Source organism: Drosophila navojoa, chromosome X, assembly GCF_054131105.1.
Source record: "Drosophila navojoa isolate 15081-1374.11 chromosome X, UAZ_NAV_1.0, whole genome shotgun sequence".
Taxonomy (NCBI): Eukaryota; Metazoa; Arthropoda; class Insecta; order Diptera; family Drosophilidae; genus Drosophila; species Drosophila navojoa.
The window spans coordinates 20,115,959-20,134,268 of record NC_142895.1 but is presented as its reverse complement, the minus strand read 5'-3'; the positions used below and the strand labels follow the sequence as shown (position 1 = coordinate 20,134,268).

At 34.9% G+C, this 18,310-nt stretch overlaps 2 protein-coding genes across 2 annotated transcripts in view; both read right to left on the bottom strand.

The window, feature by feature from the left end:
• RhoU (ras homolog family member U) overlaps positions 1–14,879 on the bottom strand; it is a 73,856-nt gene extending 58,977 nt beyond the window's left edge. The window contains exon 1 of the mRNA XM_089262953.1: positions 14,079–14,879. The gene's annotated coding sequence lies outside the window, so the exon portion shown is untranslated. The remainder of the gene's footprint in view (positions 1–14,078) is intronic.
• Positions 14,880–15,820: 941 nt separating this feature from the next.
• Positions 15,821–17,302, bottom strand: LOC108656092 (uncharacterized). Its single transcript, XM_018108009.3, has 2 exons — positions 16,973–17,302; positions 15,821–16,888 (listed from the first exon to the last, which is right to left on the bottom strand). The coding sequence occupies exons 1-2, from the start codon at positions 17,015–17,017 to the stop codon at positions 16,547–16,549; spliced, it is 387 nt and encodes a 128-aa protein (XP_017963498.1). The 5' UTR covers positions 17,018–17,302; the 3' UTR covers positions 15,821–16,546.
• Between the last annotated feature and the right edge of the window lie 1,008 nt (positions 17,303–18,310).

Here is an 18,310-nt window from a genome sequence, read left to right as displayed (position 1 = left end):
CTCCTTGTGAGCACCGTCCCCCCACCCCCACCCCAACCACTGCCACGCCTCAGCGCCTGCGAGTACGAGCCAAATGGATTGCGGGAGCTACCGAAAAGCTAAGACAATCTATCAGCATGAAAGCTCATAAATGAACAAATCATAATTATTATTATAAATTAAATAAAAGGAATATATATTTAGAACTATGTATATAAAGAGAGAGAGAGAGTGCTTCTCTAGTCTTTTGCAATTATGTTATAATCTCCTGCTTTATTCCTTATTATTAGATATATTCACTTGCAAGCATTAAAATAGTAGATATTAGATAGTAGTAGATAGTAAATAGTAGTACTACTAGTAGTAGATAGTAGTAGATAGTAAATAGTAGTAGGTAGTAAATAGCAGTAGATATTATATAGTAGATAGCAGTATACATTAAATAGCAGTAGATAGTAAATAGTAGTAGAAAGTGATAGATAGTAAATAGCTGTAGGTAGTAAATAGTAGTAGATAGTATATAGCAGTATTCAGTAAATAGCAGTAGATAGTAAATAGTAATAGATATTCAATAATAGTTGATAGTAATTAGCTTTATATAGTAAATAGCAGTAGATAATAAATAGTAGTAGGTAGTAAATAGTAGTAGATAGGAGATTGCAGTAGATAGTAAGTAGTAATAGATAGTAAATAGTAGTAGGTAGTAAAGAGTAGTAGATAGTAAATAGTAGTAGGTAGTAAAGAGTAGTAGATAGTACATAGTAGTAGCTCTTCTCTAGTTTTTCTTCTATCTGCGACTCTTTCGACTTAAAAGTCTCATGCATTATTGTTTTATTAATCAACTCTCGCTTGGTTTAGATTTTTCTTTCCATTTCACTTTCACTCACATTCACACATTATTCAAATGATTTTTCTAATTTTCTTGCAACTATTTGCAATTATATTTAGCTAGATATCTACATGTCGTTTGTTTGTTTGTTTGTTTGTTGCTCAGCGTATTCGCTGATAAATGCGCGCTGCGCTCTGTGCCCTGTGAAAATGTGGAAATTTCTTTTGTTAACACTCAAATGACTCACATCGCTGACCACGAGCAATGTGGGATTCACTGCAAGTGCAACAATAGAGCCATGATTCACAACACAACAGCTCAATCCTCGGTTAAGCCATGCGTCTGTTTATGTTTCTGTCTGTTTGCTTAACTGTTTTCATGCTCATGCTAGCGTTGTGAAGAGGGTATATTCGTTTGAGCTGTGCTTAAGGGCCTTGAAATTTTCAAGCACTCAACAAAATGCTAATAAATTTTATATTTTACTTGGGTTTACTCATATGATGATGATAAGAATAAATCCCAAATGAGGCATCCTCATATGCTCCACAGTTTCACAGCAGAGATCCTCCTCCTCTGCAGCTTGATATTACTTTAGATCTCCTTTCATTATCATCTCCCCCTCACAATCTCCTCAGCATCTCATCTTGATCTATTCATCATCATCTGTTCAAGATTATCATGGTTATACTGATGAAATGCTTTTGATTTGCGGCTTCGACTGTGAATGAGTATTATGCAGTCGCTTACGCCCGTTTGCAGCATTTTTTGCTTGTTTATTTTGTGCTCACTTCAACCATAACAATTTCAACTGAAAAACAAAAGCTTTCATATATATTAAATATATATATATAGATATAGATATATAGATATATATATATATATATATATAGATATATATATATATATATATATATATAGTATATATATATATATATATATATATATATATATATATATATATATATATATATATATATATATATATATATATATATATATAGACAGAGTTAGTTACAATAGTTGCTAAAGCGATCATTGGACTTTGTAGTATATATGTATATATATTTATATACAATCGAGTCTGGTGCTGGACTAATAATTAATTTAGGTATTTCTTGTTGCCTTTGTTGTCTTTGTTGTTATTGTTGCTGTTGCTGTTGTTGGTGTTGGTGTTTTGCAGCTTGTTGATTATTTACTTATGATTTTTGCAACGTTGCGCATACGCCGCATTGTACACTTCGCTTCGCTGCAATTGCAATTGCAATTGCAATCAATATGCTTTTGCTATTGCTTTTGCTGCCATTTTAATTGTTCACAATTTCTTGCTACACATGTAGCAGAGCATGTGAACATGCTGCCTCAGTTGCTGGCATAGCAGATCCCAGATGCTTGCAGCTAGTTCAATTTATTGTTATTGCTGTCGCTCGTTCTCAGCTCTGTTCGCTCCCACACATGGCTTATTTAATAGCTTCAAGTCTGCACATTTCACAGTCAATTTAGTCAATTTATAATTTTGACATATTAAAGCACACACACACACACACACACACACAGACACATGTGTGTGTAGCATTTTCCAAGAACATTGGTTATTTGCTTGACTTAAGCTGTTTTAGCAGCTAATTTATCAAAATAAAATCGACACAGCTGAGTGAACAGATAAAGGTAGACTAGACTGCATATACCCCATTTTATCAGAGCTACACACACACACACACATATTTCGTAGATAAAAGTAACTAATAATAGCTGATATATTTACAAATGTGATTTAAATATAAACAAAAGACTTTACGCAATGCTCATTTATAAATTAAAAAAAAAATAATAATAATAATAACTGTCTAAATTAATTATAACTAAGACTCGCACAGTATATTTATCAATATATCTATCAAATTTTAGCCCGTACTGAAAATGAGCAAAGTATATTGGCTTTATGCAATGCCTAAAGCTTCTGTTTCTGATTAATTAATAAATTCTTTTCTCACTCCTTACATTTTACAGGATATCACACAAGTCTGTTCCCTTTATTTTGTCGAACTTGTTTATAGACAGCCATCAATTAGTCAGTTATTAATTAGATTTGCATGCAGGCTAACATGCGCCAATATCAAATTTCTCAAATAATGCAAACTCAATTTGTAAACAAAAACTAATTAGGAACTGCATCAATTTATTGTCCATCATTGTCTGTCTGCAATTACATGAATTTAATGGAAGTTTGTAGCTTCATTAGTTGCTAAATTATTAAATTTTATAGACATTTGATTACAATTGCTCAAGCACACGTTTCCACAGGCTGGCTGCTGTTCGTTCATCTTGGTCGAGCGCTCATCATGATAATTGGTAAACACTCAAGAGGTTTATGAACCTCACAAGCTATAGACAAGCAACAATAAAAAAATATATATATATGTATGTATTAAACAAAAAATAAAAAACAAAAGCGCCAAGAGAAGAAGAAAAACTCTTCAAGCGCTGTAAAAAAAAAAATTGTATAATTAGTTTTGTGTACGTTTTGCTTTGTTGTTTTCTATATAATTACTATTTTTTAAAGCAACAAAAGTAAAATGTAAAAAGAGTAAAAGCAAATGTTCAAAAAGTCATTTACTCCACTGCCCGGGCATATGCATGACAAATCTGCCGAGCATCGAGAGAATCGTTATGAAAAATCATCGAATTTGACAAGTTCAAATCGATTTTCGTTCACATCCAAATAGGGTTAATCACCCCCAATCAGCCGATTCTACATAATCATAATATACATATATGTACGTACAATGGCTCACACACATATGGGGCAGTCTGGGCACACATACACCCATACGTACATCTCTGGTCTGCCTCACAGGTATTCTTTTCGCTCGGATACTCACTGGCCATAGCAAATTGCTTTTCAAATGCAATAAAGCGTGATTTACCTCGAAACTGAAGCGTGGCGAGCATTGAAGAGAGACGACCAGCTAGCAGATACCCTGTATATACGAATATATTCGAACTTTCATTTCCCTTCATTACAAATAAACTTGAACAATTTGTAGAAATATTTTGTCTAACAAATTTTTAAGCTATTAAGAAAATTTTTAAACTAAAATATTTTTTTTAAATTATATATAAAATTGCTAAATATGTTATAAATTGTTTATTATTATTTTTTACTTTGTGGCATAAATATAAAATATTATTTGGAAGTATTATAGCCACACTTTAGCTAAATCAATAATAATAATAAAATAAAATATATTATCAAACCAATTCGAGTTTTATTCATTTACAGGGTATCAATTGTTACAGAATGCATTATAGACTTGCAGTAAGATCATATTATTCGTTCATTGGGTCTATTCGATGAGGTCAACCAGACGTTGCGACAATACACAATTTCATAATTCCGTAATAATAATCAATGTGTAAAGCTATTTTAAACTGAGTCTTGAATCTCGAATCGATTCAGATACGCTCCAGTTGAATGGACTGAGAGCAATGTGTGTGTGTGTGTGTGTGTGTGTGTGTGTGTGTGTGTGAGTGCGCAAATACTATATGCGGCTGAAGCTCATTGATGCGATGACAAGATGCAGCTTGTACCTACAACAGCTGCAGATACAGATACTATTTACCGCACTCTACCTCCGCCCACCTCCCCTCTCTCTCTCTCTCTCTCTCCTTATCGACTGGCTACTTATCACAATAAGGAAAACACAAAACAAAAACAAACAAATAAATAAAGAAAAAAAATTGAGAATCTCGAAATGAAACAGAAACAGCCCACGAAAGAGAAGAAGTTGTAGAAGAAGACAGAAGACAGGGCCAAGCGGTACATGCACAAAGTACGCCGCTTATCAGGCTTATCATGCCTACATGATAAATGGAATTGAACACATTTTGGTTGTCATTTGGTTTGTGATTGCTTGTTTTGCTCTGAGCTCCGTAGGCATACCCTATACCCATTAAAAGTGATTAGAACTGGGTATGCTGCATTACCATTAACATTTGTATCGTACTTCGACTGATGTTATTATGTATAAAGTTCTTATTATGTTAACATTTTTTATGTTAAGTCAAGAATATTTCTATATTTATTATCTTTATATATTGACAGCCAAGAATCTTCAAAATATACTACATATATACCTATTAATTTAATATATATGCTGCTGGCTCGGTTTTATTTCTATAAATGTTAATGCTGTTAACATTTCTAGTGCTGTTAGGTTAAGAGAATGTCTATCTTAATTGCTTTTACATATTCTTGTGCCAGATTGGTGTTCCAGCGTCAATTCTAATCTAAAGACTACAGTATATGTGTGTTTATACATGTATAGTCTTGATCAAAATCAATAGTCCTCTATCTCTCTCACTCTCTCGTCTCTCTGTCAAGGCCAGTTCAAGTCAACTTTTAATCTACATATATCTATATCCATTGGGGTATTTAGTCTTCGTTGCTAAGCATCATTAGCTTTGTTGCTCTGTGTGATATCTGCCCTTTCTGTAGTATGTATATTTTATAAGCAGGCAAACAAGAGACAATTGCAACAGCCGCAGCGTCAGCAAATCTGAAATTAGCTAGATAAGATCGCGTGGCATCAGCCGCAGCCGCAGCCAGAGCCACAGACACAGCACCCAACTAGGCCATTGAGGGTTAGAGTAGGAAATATGCTAACCTTTATTCAAAAGCACGCACTCATAACTTTAGAAAACAAAAGAAATATTGCTTGAAAGTTAGGTAAGGCTGTGGCAGTCGGTAAAAGTAGACGACAATGAGATACTCTATACAGAGATACATTATATTAAATATAATAATATAATATACAAAATATATTAATTATATTTTGGAGAGTGTGAAGAAAAGTATGTTCTATAAATTTATGTTCCCTGTATGTTCTCTACAAGTATGTTTCATAAGGTATATTATATTATTTATCATTTATAAAATTATGAATATATAAAGGGTATTATATAATTTATCATATGATTAATAAAATGTATTCACTAAAGTCGTGAATAAAACTCTCTCTCATATTAAAGATCAACAAAAAATAAGAAAACGATATTTTTCGACATGTTCTTGAACAAATAAATATAAATTATATTTAATGAAAATATATAGACCTTAAACTTTTCATGAGCAGAATTTGTTCATTATTTTATATAAACAAATTTGTTAATTTTATATCGGAGTATTCGTTAAAAAGATACGGCTTTTTCAAGCTATCTAAAATATAAATCGGCATTTTATATAGGCTCATAAGTACCACATTTTATATTAAAATCGTCATATAATTAGCATTGTGTCATATATATGGACAGTAATGGGACAGCACGCGGACATTAATTGATATGAATAAGTGAGATAAGAGAGGATTTATCCGTTGACATCTGATTTGATGTTTTACGAATCGATTTGACGTGTTGTAACTGGAATCCAATCAGAATCGCATTTGCCAGTGGAGGAGATGCACAATCCGAGCTGAGATTTACAATGAGCTGTGGACTTATTTATGGTTGGTGAATTGCATAACACGTTGAACTATTTTTAAATGAGATGGCAATTTGAAATGCAATTAAATGCGGGCACAGTTGAAAATTGCATTTAAATCCGCAACTGCAGCGGGGCATAATTCAATCAAATGGAAAACAAATTGTTAAGAGTAAAAAAAAAACAAGCAAGCCAAACGAAACGAATCGAAACGAGCATGAATATGGCAGATAATATGATATAGTGTGCATATCAATTAAGCACGTGCGTATGTGTATGAGTGTGTGTGTGTGTGTGCTGTTGCAGTGTTGCATAAGGCGCGCTGAGAAAGCTGAAAATTAATGAATCAACAGCGGAGATCGGAAAAGGCGAATCAGAGTCAGCGCCAAAGGCAGGTGAAAGTGTTATTCACCCTGAAGGATAATTAGCCATGAAGCTGCGATAAGTAAATACACTACATATAGTCTACAAACATATTTTATAACATAATATAATTGAGTAATTATTAAAACATATTTTTTATATTATATTATATTTTCAACAATTATTGAATTGAGAGTTCAATTTATTGAGAAGTTATTGAAAGTTAAATGTAAAAGAATATTTATGAAAAAAATAAAAAATATTTATAAAAAAATATATTTGTGTTTATATTTTTTTTATATATATAAAATATTTGTGTTTATATTTTTTTTATATATTTTCTTTTTTTTCATAATTATATTCTCTTGAACTTACAAATCTTGTAGTGAGGATTCTAAAGCATGTACACTAGAGTCCCGATAATTAAAAACGGCAAGGATTCATTTTTTTTTTCGATTTATACAGAAGAGTCTATAGATTTTTTCGATTTATCGCGATTTTTGATTTAGCAGGGCAACAATAGTCAGGACTCGACTGTAGGAACAAGCAGTATAAGAGCTTATTCACATAAATTTTACATCAATATTAACCTATCCCGAATACATGTATTTATGCTATACAATAACTGATAGATCCAATGAGTCAATGCCATTCTTCAGTATCTCTTAACATTACGATATTTATTCAGATTGTTAGACTGACGATTGTTATTCCCAAAGAGGCAAATTTTACAACTTTAAATCATTTCCCAACTTGCATTTCAATTACAATTTGTGTATAAGTGCATCTACATAGATTATAAGAGTCCATCAAGATATATGCATATATTCTGACCTATATCTATCCTAAATGTAACTCTGTTCGAGTCTAATAAGTTAATGTGTCGCTTCACTGTCTCCTCCAACCGCCAACCGGTCAATGCCAATTAACCCTTCTATTAATTCCATTATGCGTGTGTGTGTGTGTGTGTGTGTGCATGACTGTGTACGTGTATATTTCTCTGATTGGTAGGCATCTGAAGTGGCTTATTTTCACACAATGGTGTTCTCAATGCCAATCGAGTACGCACTATACGAATGCCAGTCAAAGGCTTCGAGCTCTGAGCTCCGACGAGAAGTCATGTATACAAAATGGCCAGAAAGGTCGTGCAGGAGGCAGGCGGCAGGTGGCAGGTGGCAGGTGGCAGGTGAGCTACAGACATGTGTCATAGGTGGCAGACACATGCAGCACGCAGATTGACAGACGCACCCCGCCCAGGGGGTGGCTGGGAGTCGAGTGGAGCAGCCAGATGCGACAACAAACAAACTGTTTGTCAAAATGAAATGAAACAAGACCATAGCGAGGCAGCAGCAGGCGGCGAGCGCATGTAGCATGGTGCAATGGGTGTGTGTGTGTGTGTGTGTGTGTGTGTGTGTGTGGAGGGGGAGGAGATGACAAAGCAAAGGAACCACACAACAGCTCTACACAGCCAAGTCAGTGGCCAAAACAGATGTTGTGTGTCTGTGAGCCGCTTACCCCATGACCATGCCCACACCCATGCCCACGCCCACGCCCATGCCCTTGCCCTTGCCGCAGCAACTTGGCATCATCCTACCAACTGTGTCTCTGGCTCAACTCAAATGTAATTGAAGATGAAACAGTTGAGCCAGTAAATTGTGTGCTAGTAACAACAACAACAACAACAACAACAATAACCGTAAAGGCAAAACCATGGGGGGTCCTAGACGATGAACAATACACGGTACAGCATATGCCCTGTCATTTCATTAAAAATGATCATGAAAATAAATTTCAGAAAATTATTATAAAATTTAAAAAATAAATAAATAAATAAATAAAGAATAAATATACATATATGAGAAATTTTAGCAAATATAGAAAATAAATGGTTACATATACATATATGTACATATATAGGATCTGATATATGGAATATATACAGTCCAGTCTCGATAGTTTGTAAGCTAAATCGAAAATCGCGATAAATCGAACAAAAATATTCTAACCCCTTGAAAGAAATTCGTTCTCAATAATTCTCGATAGTTTGAATTTCTGTGTAGATCGAATCTACTGTATAAGCAAGAATTCATGTAACCCATTTAAATCTCTAAAAAGTATTCACATTTAACCATGTTATAATATCATATAATATTATATAATATAATATAATATAATATAATATAATATAATATAATATAATATAATATAATATAATATAATATAATATAATATAATATAATATAATATATTATATAATATCAATAATCTCAAGATATGCACGTATTTGTGCATATATTAAGCTAGTAATCGATTTACATAGAAGAGTTTTCTTTCATTTGGATCTAAAGAGAAATTGTACCTAACATAATATCTCTCTGAATTATATAGTACAAATATAGTTAATCTATTATGTTAATAATTATAATAGTTGTTGCTGAATTATACAGTACAAACTTAACTAATCATCGACTCTAATCGTTAGTATATTTATCTATATGTATACCCGAACAGCATGACTAGCCAGAGACCCATTGGGCTCTGCAATCAGTTTAGTTATAGAAAACTTTCCGTATTAAAAAGTTGTTTTACTTGCTCTATGGCTAAAGTCCATTCTTGACTCATGCTGCAAGTTTTGATAGTGCCTTTGATTGCAATGGATATGTTTCCATATATCATCCACTATGAGGTTATTCCTTTCATTTGCCATTACTCATTCATTTGTTGTCCATTTGGAATCGAAAGGCAGCTTTAATTACACATTTCCAGCTGTGCCACCTGCCCGACTCTGCAGCTTGTCTTATGCAGCGAGCCACGTTGATGTAGATGTGGCATAAGAACTGCGAATGCAACTGCAGCAGAAATCGTTGGGGTTGACGTCTACGACTACAACTCGACTTCAGTCTGGCCACAAAAGGTTGCATGCGACATGCGGCATGCGGCATAGGAAGTGCGTTCTGCAAGTGACGCACTTTCTCCCACTCCATTGCTGTCCAAAAATATACAAATACATCATTTTGGCTCACCTGACTAAGCAACTAAGAGATCAAGCATGATGCGTATATATAAAATATCAAAAATAATGATATAAATATACAGATTTCATTTCATTTTGGACATGTTTATGTCTTTCATAAGCTCATTCATTTCTAAATTATGTAAATATAAACTATGTTAATTTATGTATAAATATTTTCATTTTCCGCAGAGTTGTCTACAGACTTTGCTTAAATATTTAAAGTGAAGACAGATTTCCTGTAATTTTAAAATATATAAGTATAAAATATAATTATGTAAATGTAGTTAATTTAGATATAAATATTTCCGTTTGCTAAAATATTTTTTAAAAATATAAAATATACATAATTATGGAAATATAAACAAAGTTAATTTATACATAAATATTTTAATTTTCCGAAAATTTGTCTAAATTGTCTAAGCTAATACAGATTTCCTTTAATTTCAGTCTCAATAAAGAAGGTCACTCATATGTGAAAAGTGAGCTAGAAAGAGACAGACATATATTATGATATTAAACTTCGCACAGTGGGTCCCTTACACTTTTTACGTGACAAAAATCATTATGCTTTAAATCAAGCAAGTTGTATAACATAAATTTCAACTCAAAATGAGAAATTAGCTTTAAGATTGTATTTGATGAATCCAAGCACAGAGCGATCCTTTAACAGGGTGCATCACAATTGACATGCCGGACATGAAATAGCAAATTTTGGTCAAATACTACGTGCTTCAATAGCAAAACATATGTAAATGAATTAATTTTTGTCTCTTGTTTAATGTCACAAAAAAATATAAATAAAAATATAAGTTTTGTTCCCCCCTGGAATGGGCACTGTTCTGTTTTCTGTCCGGTTTTGCCCCACTGTGCGCCGGCCGGGGTTAGACGTCAAGCCAGCTGCTGGAGAAAATGTCAATTGTCCAGGCGACATTTGGGTCGATGCGAATTATGAAAATTGATTGATGCTAATTGGCCAATGGGAGAGGAGAGCTGTCTGTATGCTGGAAATCTGTGTGAGATTTCGCAATCAAAATCAAGAGCAAGCGCACAGTTAGCAGTAGTTGGCCATGTTAAAGTCGCATCAAGCGATAATCTGCTGCGTCAAGCAGTCTCCAGCATGTGCAGTGCTCACTTTATTACTGATGCAACAATCACAACAAGCAGAGCTAAACATAACTCATATCTCGTGATACTTTATGCTGTTGTGTTATGTCTGCCCTGGCTCAACCACTTGCACTCTCTCCCGTTCTCTCTCTCTCTCTGTCTCTCTCTCTGTCTCTGTTTACAGTGGTTTTAGCCAGTGTTTGCAGCAGGCTTTCCGGGGGCAAGCTGTGGCCCAACTTTGCATGCTGCAACAAAATGTGCGGAAAGCGCCGTCCAATTTGCTGACTAACATAAAAAGTGCATACGCTGGCATCACAAACAAACCGCCTACCCCCACACGTCTGACCCCCTGCTCCCCTGGCATAGCACACGCCTCCTCTGTGGCATCTGTACCCACTTGACCATGCCCCTGGTGCGGTTGCAAATGCTGTAAATCTCAGAATGAGAGCTAGAAAGTTGCAGCTCCACACACACACACACACACACACAGACACACACACACGCATACATTCTTGTTTGGGGGACTAAACATGTGTGTGTGTGCGTGTGTGTGTGTGTCTATGTGTAAGTCACAGTTATCCTGCCATTTTTACTGGCTGCGCCTCCTGGGAATTACCTTGGTTACTGTTTCAACATTTTTATCTGCCCCGAAAAATGAGACAGCGCCGGAGAAATGTAAAAACTGTGAACCTGCCCAAGGGTAGGTGCGCGAGGCAAAGGTAAAGCTAGAAGGCGAGCATTACACATACACACATACATATATATGTGTATATATTTATCTATATATGTATGTGTGTGTGTGTATGTGTGTTGCTAGGTTCACGAGTGCGTTTGTGCATAAATCCCAATTTAATCCATCCGGCTTTTAGTTTGTACATACATATACATATACATATATTTTTCGTCTCGAATCGTCTGGATTTCCCATCTTTATTTTTCTTGTTCTTGTTTGTCAGATTCCTAAACACAATCGAAATACCTTTTTATGCTGATTCACAAAAGTGAAATGAGTATATTGGTTTTGTGCACATGTCCGTACGACTAGAGAATTTGAAATATATATACCCGCATATACCCTTGAATTATTTTTCCAGCAGCTCAAAATTTACTATTGATATCCTCCATTGATTTGCAGCAGTAATATATGTATATACGAATTGGGGGCGTGGCAAATCGAAAAATATATCCAAAAGAGTTTTGGTCTTGCATGAGTATTATGCAGTTACTTGGTGTATATTGAATATATATGCAGAGATAGAGAGATCTACATATATACACATATAAAATATATAGGGAAGGACTGAAAGGCCTTTTTAAACAGTGTATCACAATGTAAGTTCTGTTCTATTTTGTTCTCCTGCAACTCAATTCAATTCAATTCAATGGCCCAACTGACCGAACAATTGTTTAGTTTTTTGTTCAAGCGTTTTTTTGTGATTCTTTTTCTTGTTTCTCTGTTTTTTTTTTTCGACTTTATGTTTGTGAAAACTGTTGTAAAATTAATTCTTCTTTTGTAAAATAATTGATCATACATATATGGTCAATCGATCTAAATTTGTTTTTGTTTTCATTCAATCAATAGAGCTCAATGCACTGGTCATATACCTTATATGATCGCGGATCCTTCATTTTGGCCTGTTACAAACGATGCCACGATACCCATTATAAATAATGTATTCAATACCCTTCTGCTAGAATTTATTGCAAATCGAATGTCGGCGAGTGATGCAACTGGAGGCAGCGAAACCCAGATTACAATTTGTAGAAGGTAGCGGATATACGGGTGGATATCCATAGCGATGTGTGGCAAACTAGGCAATAAAGGTGCAAGAGGAACCGAACAAACGATGCGAACGAACAAAGAAAGCGACAGAATCCGTGCCCAGGTACGAAACAATTTAACACATGCGGCAGCTCATTCTGTTGCCACCTCGTCTCGTGGCACAATTACCGTTTCTACCTGGCAGACGGACGAGCGAGCAAGTAGTAGTAGTAGTAGTGCTCTACCTGCATACACTATTACGGGAGAGAGAGAGAGGGAGATCGCGAGCGAGGTGTGGCAGAGCAGGATGAAGGGAGAAAGTGGGAGAGCGTGTGTGGTAGAGGCAGAGATAAAACTGAAATATTTAATTATATATTTCTCATATTTTTATATGATTTGGTTTTTACTAAGATCCCGTTATTCCATCATCTGGACAGAGCCAGGTATAATCGGCAAAGTGTGTATGAGTGTGTGTGTGTGTGGCAGAGAAATTGCAGCAAAACACTTCAGGAGAAGAAGAAGCAATGAAAACATTGATGACAGTAATATATACTTTTGCAATTGTATACAAATGTTTCACAGTGTGTGTGTGTGTGTGTGTATGTTACATAATATACAAGAAATAGAACTACAGATCAATAACTACAGAACTTGAATGCATTGTTTGTTTTGTTAAGTAAAGCTTGAAACAATAATATTAGCATTGCCAAGCCGTATGGGGGATATAATTACAAGAAATATTTTTCTTTATATAAATATGTATATATGTATATACATATATATATTATATAAATATGTATATATGTATATACATATATATATGCATTAAAGAGTATTTTTAATAAATGTTGTTTTATTTTGTAATTATTTCCATTTCTTCTAGATTTTAAGAATTGATTCATGTGGTGTAATTAATAAATTATTTAATTTTCATTATTATATTAAAAAATATAGTGCGATTTCATTTGTTTATACAATACTTAAAATTATTACCAATTTTCTATTATATAATTTAGCTTATTTATTGCTCTATTCAAAAAATTAAAAACATAATTAGCTCCAACTAGATGTAATTATTAAATTTTTATACTATTTTATATTAACATAAAAGGTACTAATTTACTAATAATTATTGTAACCAAGATTGTTTTTTAATTTTCTCTATAAAATGTGCTGCTCCATGAATACATAATTGATGCACTGTAAGTACTTGTCTATAAACTAATTCATGTTTGTATATGTAAGTAAAAGTGTAATTTATTTCAACTATGTATAGAGCACTCCCTTAAAAAAAAGTTAAAATTGAAAATAATCGCACTGAAGCTTTCCATGCACGCTTCAACAAGTCTTTATTGGGGTGCCCATAGTGAAAGTTCTTTTTTTTTTTTGTCTGTTTAGTTATGTTTTTTTTTTTTTTTTTTGTTTTGTTTTTATGCTGCGACATGTAACGACGCACGACGACGTTGAACATGTCCGTTCATGTCCGTACATGTCTATGCGTGCATTGCACAAGCCTCCACCCCCTTTTGCAGCAAATCAAACTTACCGAGCAACAATTTCTCGTTAGTCCAGTTGTCGTTAATGCTTTTGTTGTTGTTTTTGTATGTCGGTGTTCAACTTTTAATTAGTTCTAGATATTTTGTTTGGTGCAACACTTGAAACAACACAAAACAAAAAATCAAATGATATTCGTATACGTATTTGCAGAGCTTGCGAATTTTTTAACGGCCATGCACTTATTTATCTCTTTCTTTCTCTTTTTTCTGTGTTGAGTTAACGACGATGATTATGATGAAAGCGTGGCCGGTTTCCGTTAAATTTCCGAACTGGAAAACTCACTCGCGACTCGCCACGCACAAAACTCGCGCACTCGTCAAGGGATCGCAGCGAACTGGCGGCACGACAAAAAAGAAATAATGAATATAACCGAACCATACGAAAAGAAACAGAAGAAACACCTGCACTCATGCACAAACTTGTAAATGCTGCAGCGCATGCGTCGCTGTATGTGTGCGTGAGTGGTTGCGCATGTGTGTGAGTGTTTGTGCGGCGACTGCTGGCTGTGACGGCATGCAAAGACTTGCAACAAATTGTAGGTGTATTTGTGTGTGATGTTGCAACGGCGCAACCGTTTAATTAAACAACGTGCCAATGTATATCTTTTTCATTTGCTTTCAGATACTGCTCACAAAACAACAGAATATTCACTCAATAGATGCAAAAAAAAAGTATAAACAAAAATTTAACGAAGTTTAAACAAAAACACAGGTCAACGAGCGACAACGCGAAGCACTGACTCTTGTAGAAAACCCAAACTGACGATCGTGTGGCCCTCACTGAGAAGCCGTAGAATCCCAACAAAAATACTAGATACGTGCGATGTTCAAATATTTATCGATCCTGTGCAGTCGGTTAAAATACACCAAGTATATTTCACAGAAATACTAAGACACGAAGCTTAACACATCTTTAATAAGTTAATATGCCCTACCAAATCATATTAGCGTTGGTAAATTCAACAATTGCATGTACAAGTGCAATTAACAGAATTAGAATTTACATTTTATTAACTAGTGTGGGCACACTGCGCTGAATACCATACGATAATTATTTTAATTTTGAGTCGCCTGTTAGTTCATTTCTCTCTGAATTCTTATCTAGCGTTATAAGTGCAGTGAAAATTATTTATTCACGTGCGCCAGCTATGAAACTTAATTGTTTAATGTTCAAATCAATATAGCCTAAATAAACTTGAGCTTTGGCGCAAAATTGCGCAAAGCAGCGCGCCATTTATTTCGTATTTTGGCGCAAGAATCCGAAGTGCGTAAATCAGCTGTTCTAATAAAGATATATATCGATAAGAACCGATGTGCCAGATGCGTGAGCTATCGAATACATAAATTTCGTTACGGTATGAAATTAAAAAAAAAAATAGACAAATGTTTTTTCCTGTTCAATTTAAACGAATACTACAAAAAATAACGAGCCCACTGCCAAAAAAGATCCGACCTAATGTGCCTTTTCTCTTTATAATTATTGTATATCGATAGCGGCGTTGCCTGCAGTTGCACTAGCGCAAACGTGCTTGGCGCGCATTCAAAATATATTTTCGTCGTTTTTGGGTTTGTTTATTTTTATGTGCTTCTTACTTGGATTTCTTATACAATTTAACAACAACAAATATATATAAACAAAAAAAAATAAAACAAATGATAAAAAAAATTGCGCTAATGCCTATCATTGTAATAGAAATGATAAGCTTAAGTTTAATTATAAAATACGTATATATCAAAAATTAGTATAATATGGTTATTATGTTAAGGCAAATTTGTTTTGTTTTGAAAAAGTGCATGCTTTTCAAATGGTATCAGACATTTTGGATTTGCATCATAAAGTATTTAGAGTTTTCGAGTAAATTGCTTACATTGTATATATATAAATGTATACATATATATAGTTGTGTATATAAGTGTGCGTTTTTTCAAGGAGTTAAGATTTGTATTGTGTATATATAAAAAAAAAAGCTTAGCTGTTGCTTCTTGATATATTGTTGTGTGTTAATTTGATTGCTTAGACATATGACAGTAAAAAATGTTCTCAGTTAGTTATCAGGAATACATCCACAATTTGACACGATTTCCATAGGTGCTTTTTTGTAGGCCATTAGATTTGTATTGCAACAGGTTAAACCCCACCCATCCCGCGCCCTTCCGCTCCACAGGATATTTGCTCCTAATTCTAAGTATACATATGTGTTAATATAGGGCTGTTATTTTCTTTTGTTCCATTTTGATTTCCGTTGAACTAACCCAAGCAAAATCAATAATCAACAAATCATATAAAATTCATAAATCGTCCGCAAAGGTCAAAAGCTACGGTCCCCACAGCTACACAGCACTACACGGCACAACACTACACTACACCACACACTACATCCATACTATACCACACCCACTAACACACATACAGACACGACACGCACGCATATGCACATTGCACACCGTTTGCTTTGCCTCAGTGGGGATGGGCCGCAACTGTCGCTGGGCCCGGCAGCTGATCCCGTGGATGGCCACGCCTCTGCTGTGTGCTGGCTATGCGTTTCTTTAGCATTTGGAATGTTTGCTGCATGTTGGTCATTTGGTAGCGTATGGACGTGCTGACGTCACGCTGCAGTTGCTGCACCTCCTGTATGTCCTTGCGCAGGTTCTGGTACTCGTTCTTCACCTCGGTCATCGACTCGAGCAGCTCCATTACCTCCATTTCGTCCATCTGCTCCATGGCCGTCTGGTCCAGGCTGCGCTCCACGGCGTGCAGCTTGTGGGCCATCGTGTACAGCTGGCTGCCAGCATTGGCCACCTACAAATTATTCATTTTGCACGTTTATATGTACTATATAAAAATATATAATTTTTTCTGTGATATTTTTCCTTTTTATTTTACCGATTTTTCGAGTGCGCTTATATCCTGATAGCCCGACATCTCCATATTGCAGTGCTATTGTTCTTCTCGCATGCTTTCTTCACCAAATAAAGGCAACAACAACAACAGTGAAACAGTGAAACGAAAATAAATAAACTAATTGTCAATTCGGCTGCAAAGCAGCTCAAATTATAATCCCAAATTATGCGTTGCCTATTTACGGGCGCCGACTGCGCGCGACTGCCCTGCGAACGAGCTTTGGCGGCGTTTCTCTGAAGCGAAGCAGCCAATCTTAGTGAATCCAGCGGCTCGCTCGGCTATTTATACACACGAGCATGCACACTCTCCCGCACACACACACACACACACACACGCACAAGCACTCAAAAGGGCAGGCAGCAAACGAGCACACACACACGCACACACATGAACAGACAGCCATGCTGTTTCGCTTCCGCATCCCTACCAAACGAGGGAAGACAACCAACGAAACAAGCAGCGATGTAGTCGAAGCGTGCATACCCTAAGTGCAGCAAAAAATGAGAGTAATATAAAGAAATGTGTCAATGAAAGATATATCTGTGCTGATCCATCAATAAAAACTCTTCTCTCTTTAATTATTTAAGCTTTTTAAAGCATAAAGCATAAAAGCATATTATATATTATGCGCGGTAATATTTATATACTAAATAATAAATTCCCGAAAAAACACTAAAAAAAATAAATATCAACTAAACACAACTACACACATAAATTTTTTTTGTAGTATACATATAAACGTTATAAAATTTCCCTTTAAAAATAATGAAATAAGTATACTACATTGATATCCCTAATAACACATATCAAATATGTCATCTTTTATGTATAGGGTATACATCCAAGCTTATTCTATGACAAACATACATTACGTTACATAAACTTCCCTAAACACGTAAATTGGATATTTCTAATTCGTTTTCGTATAGGCCGACGTTTAGATATACCCTACAAAAATGAAGTATAAATATCATATTTATGTGTTCAGGGAAGCTAATCTATTATACACGTACGTTGATATACCACTTTATATCTTAATGAATGTATCACAAAAATATCATAAAAAACAAAGATATTTCCCCTAAGATTTTTATACGCCCTACACAATATATACAAACTAAAATTTCCCCATCTATGTTTGATGAATCACCTATAGAATCGAGCTCGATCATACCCCATACGCCCTGTCATGAGCAATGCAAATTCACCACCAGCAGCAATCTGTCTGTCTGTCCATCTGTCCGCCTCTCTGCTCGCTTGTGTGAATGTGCGTTTTTCCGGTGAATGGCAACTTTGACCAGCGAAAGTATTTTAATTATG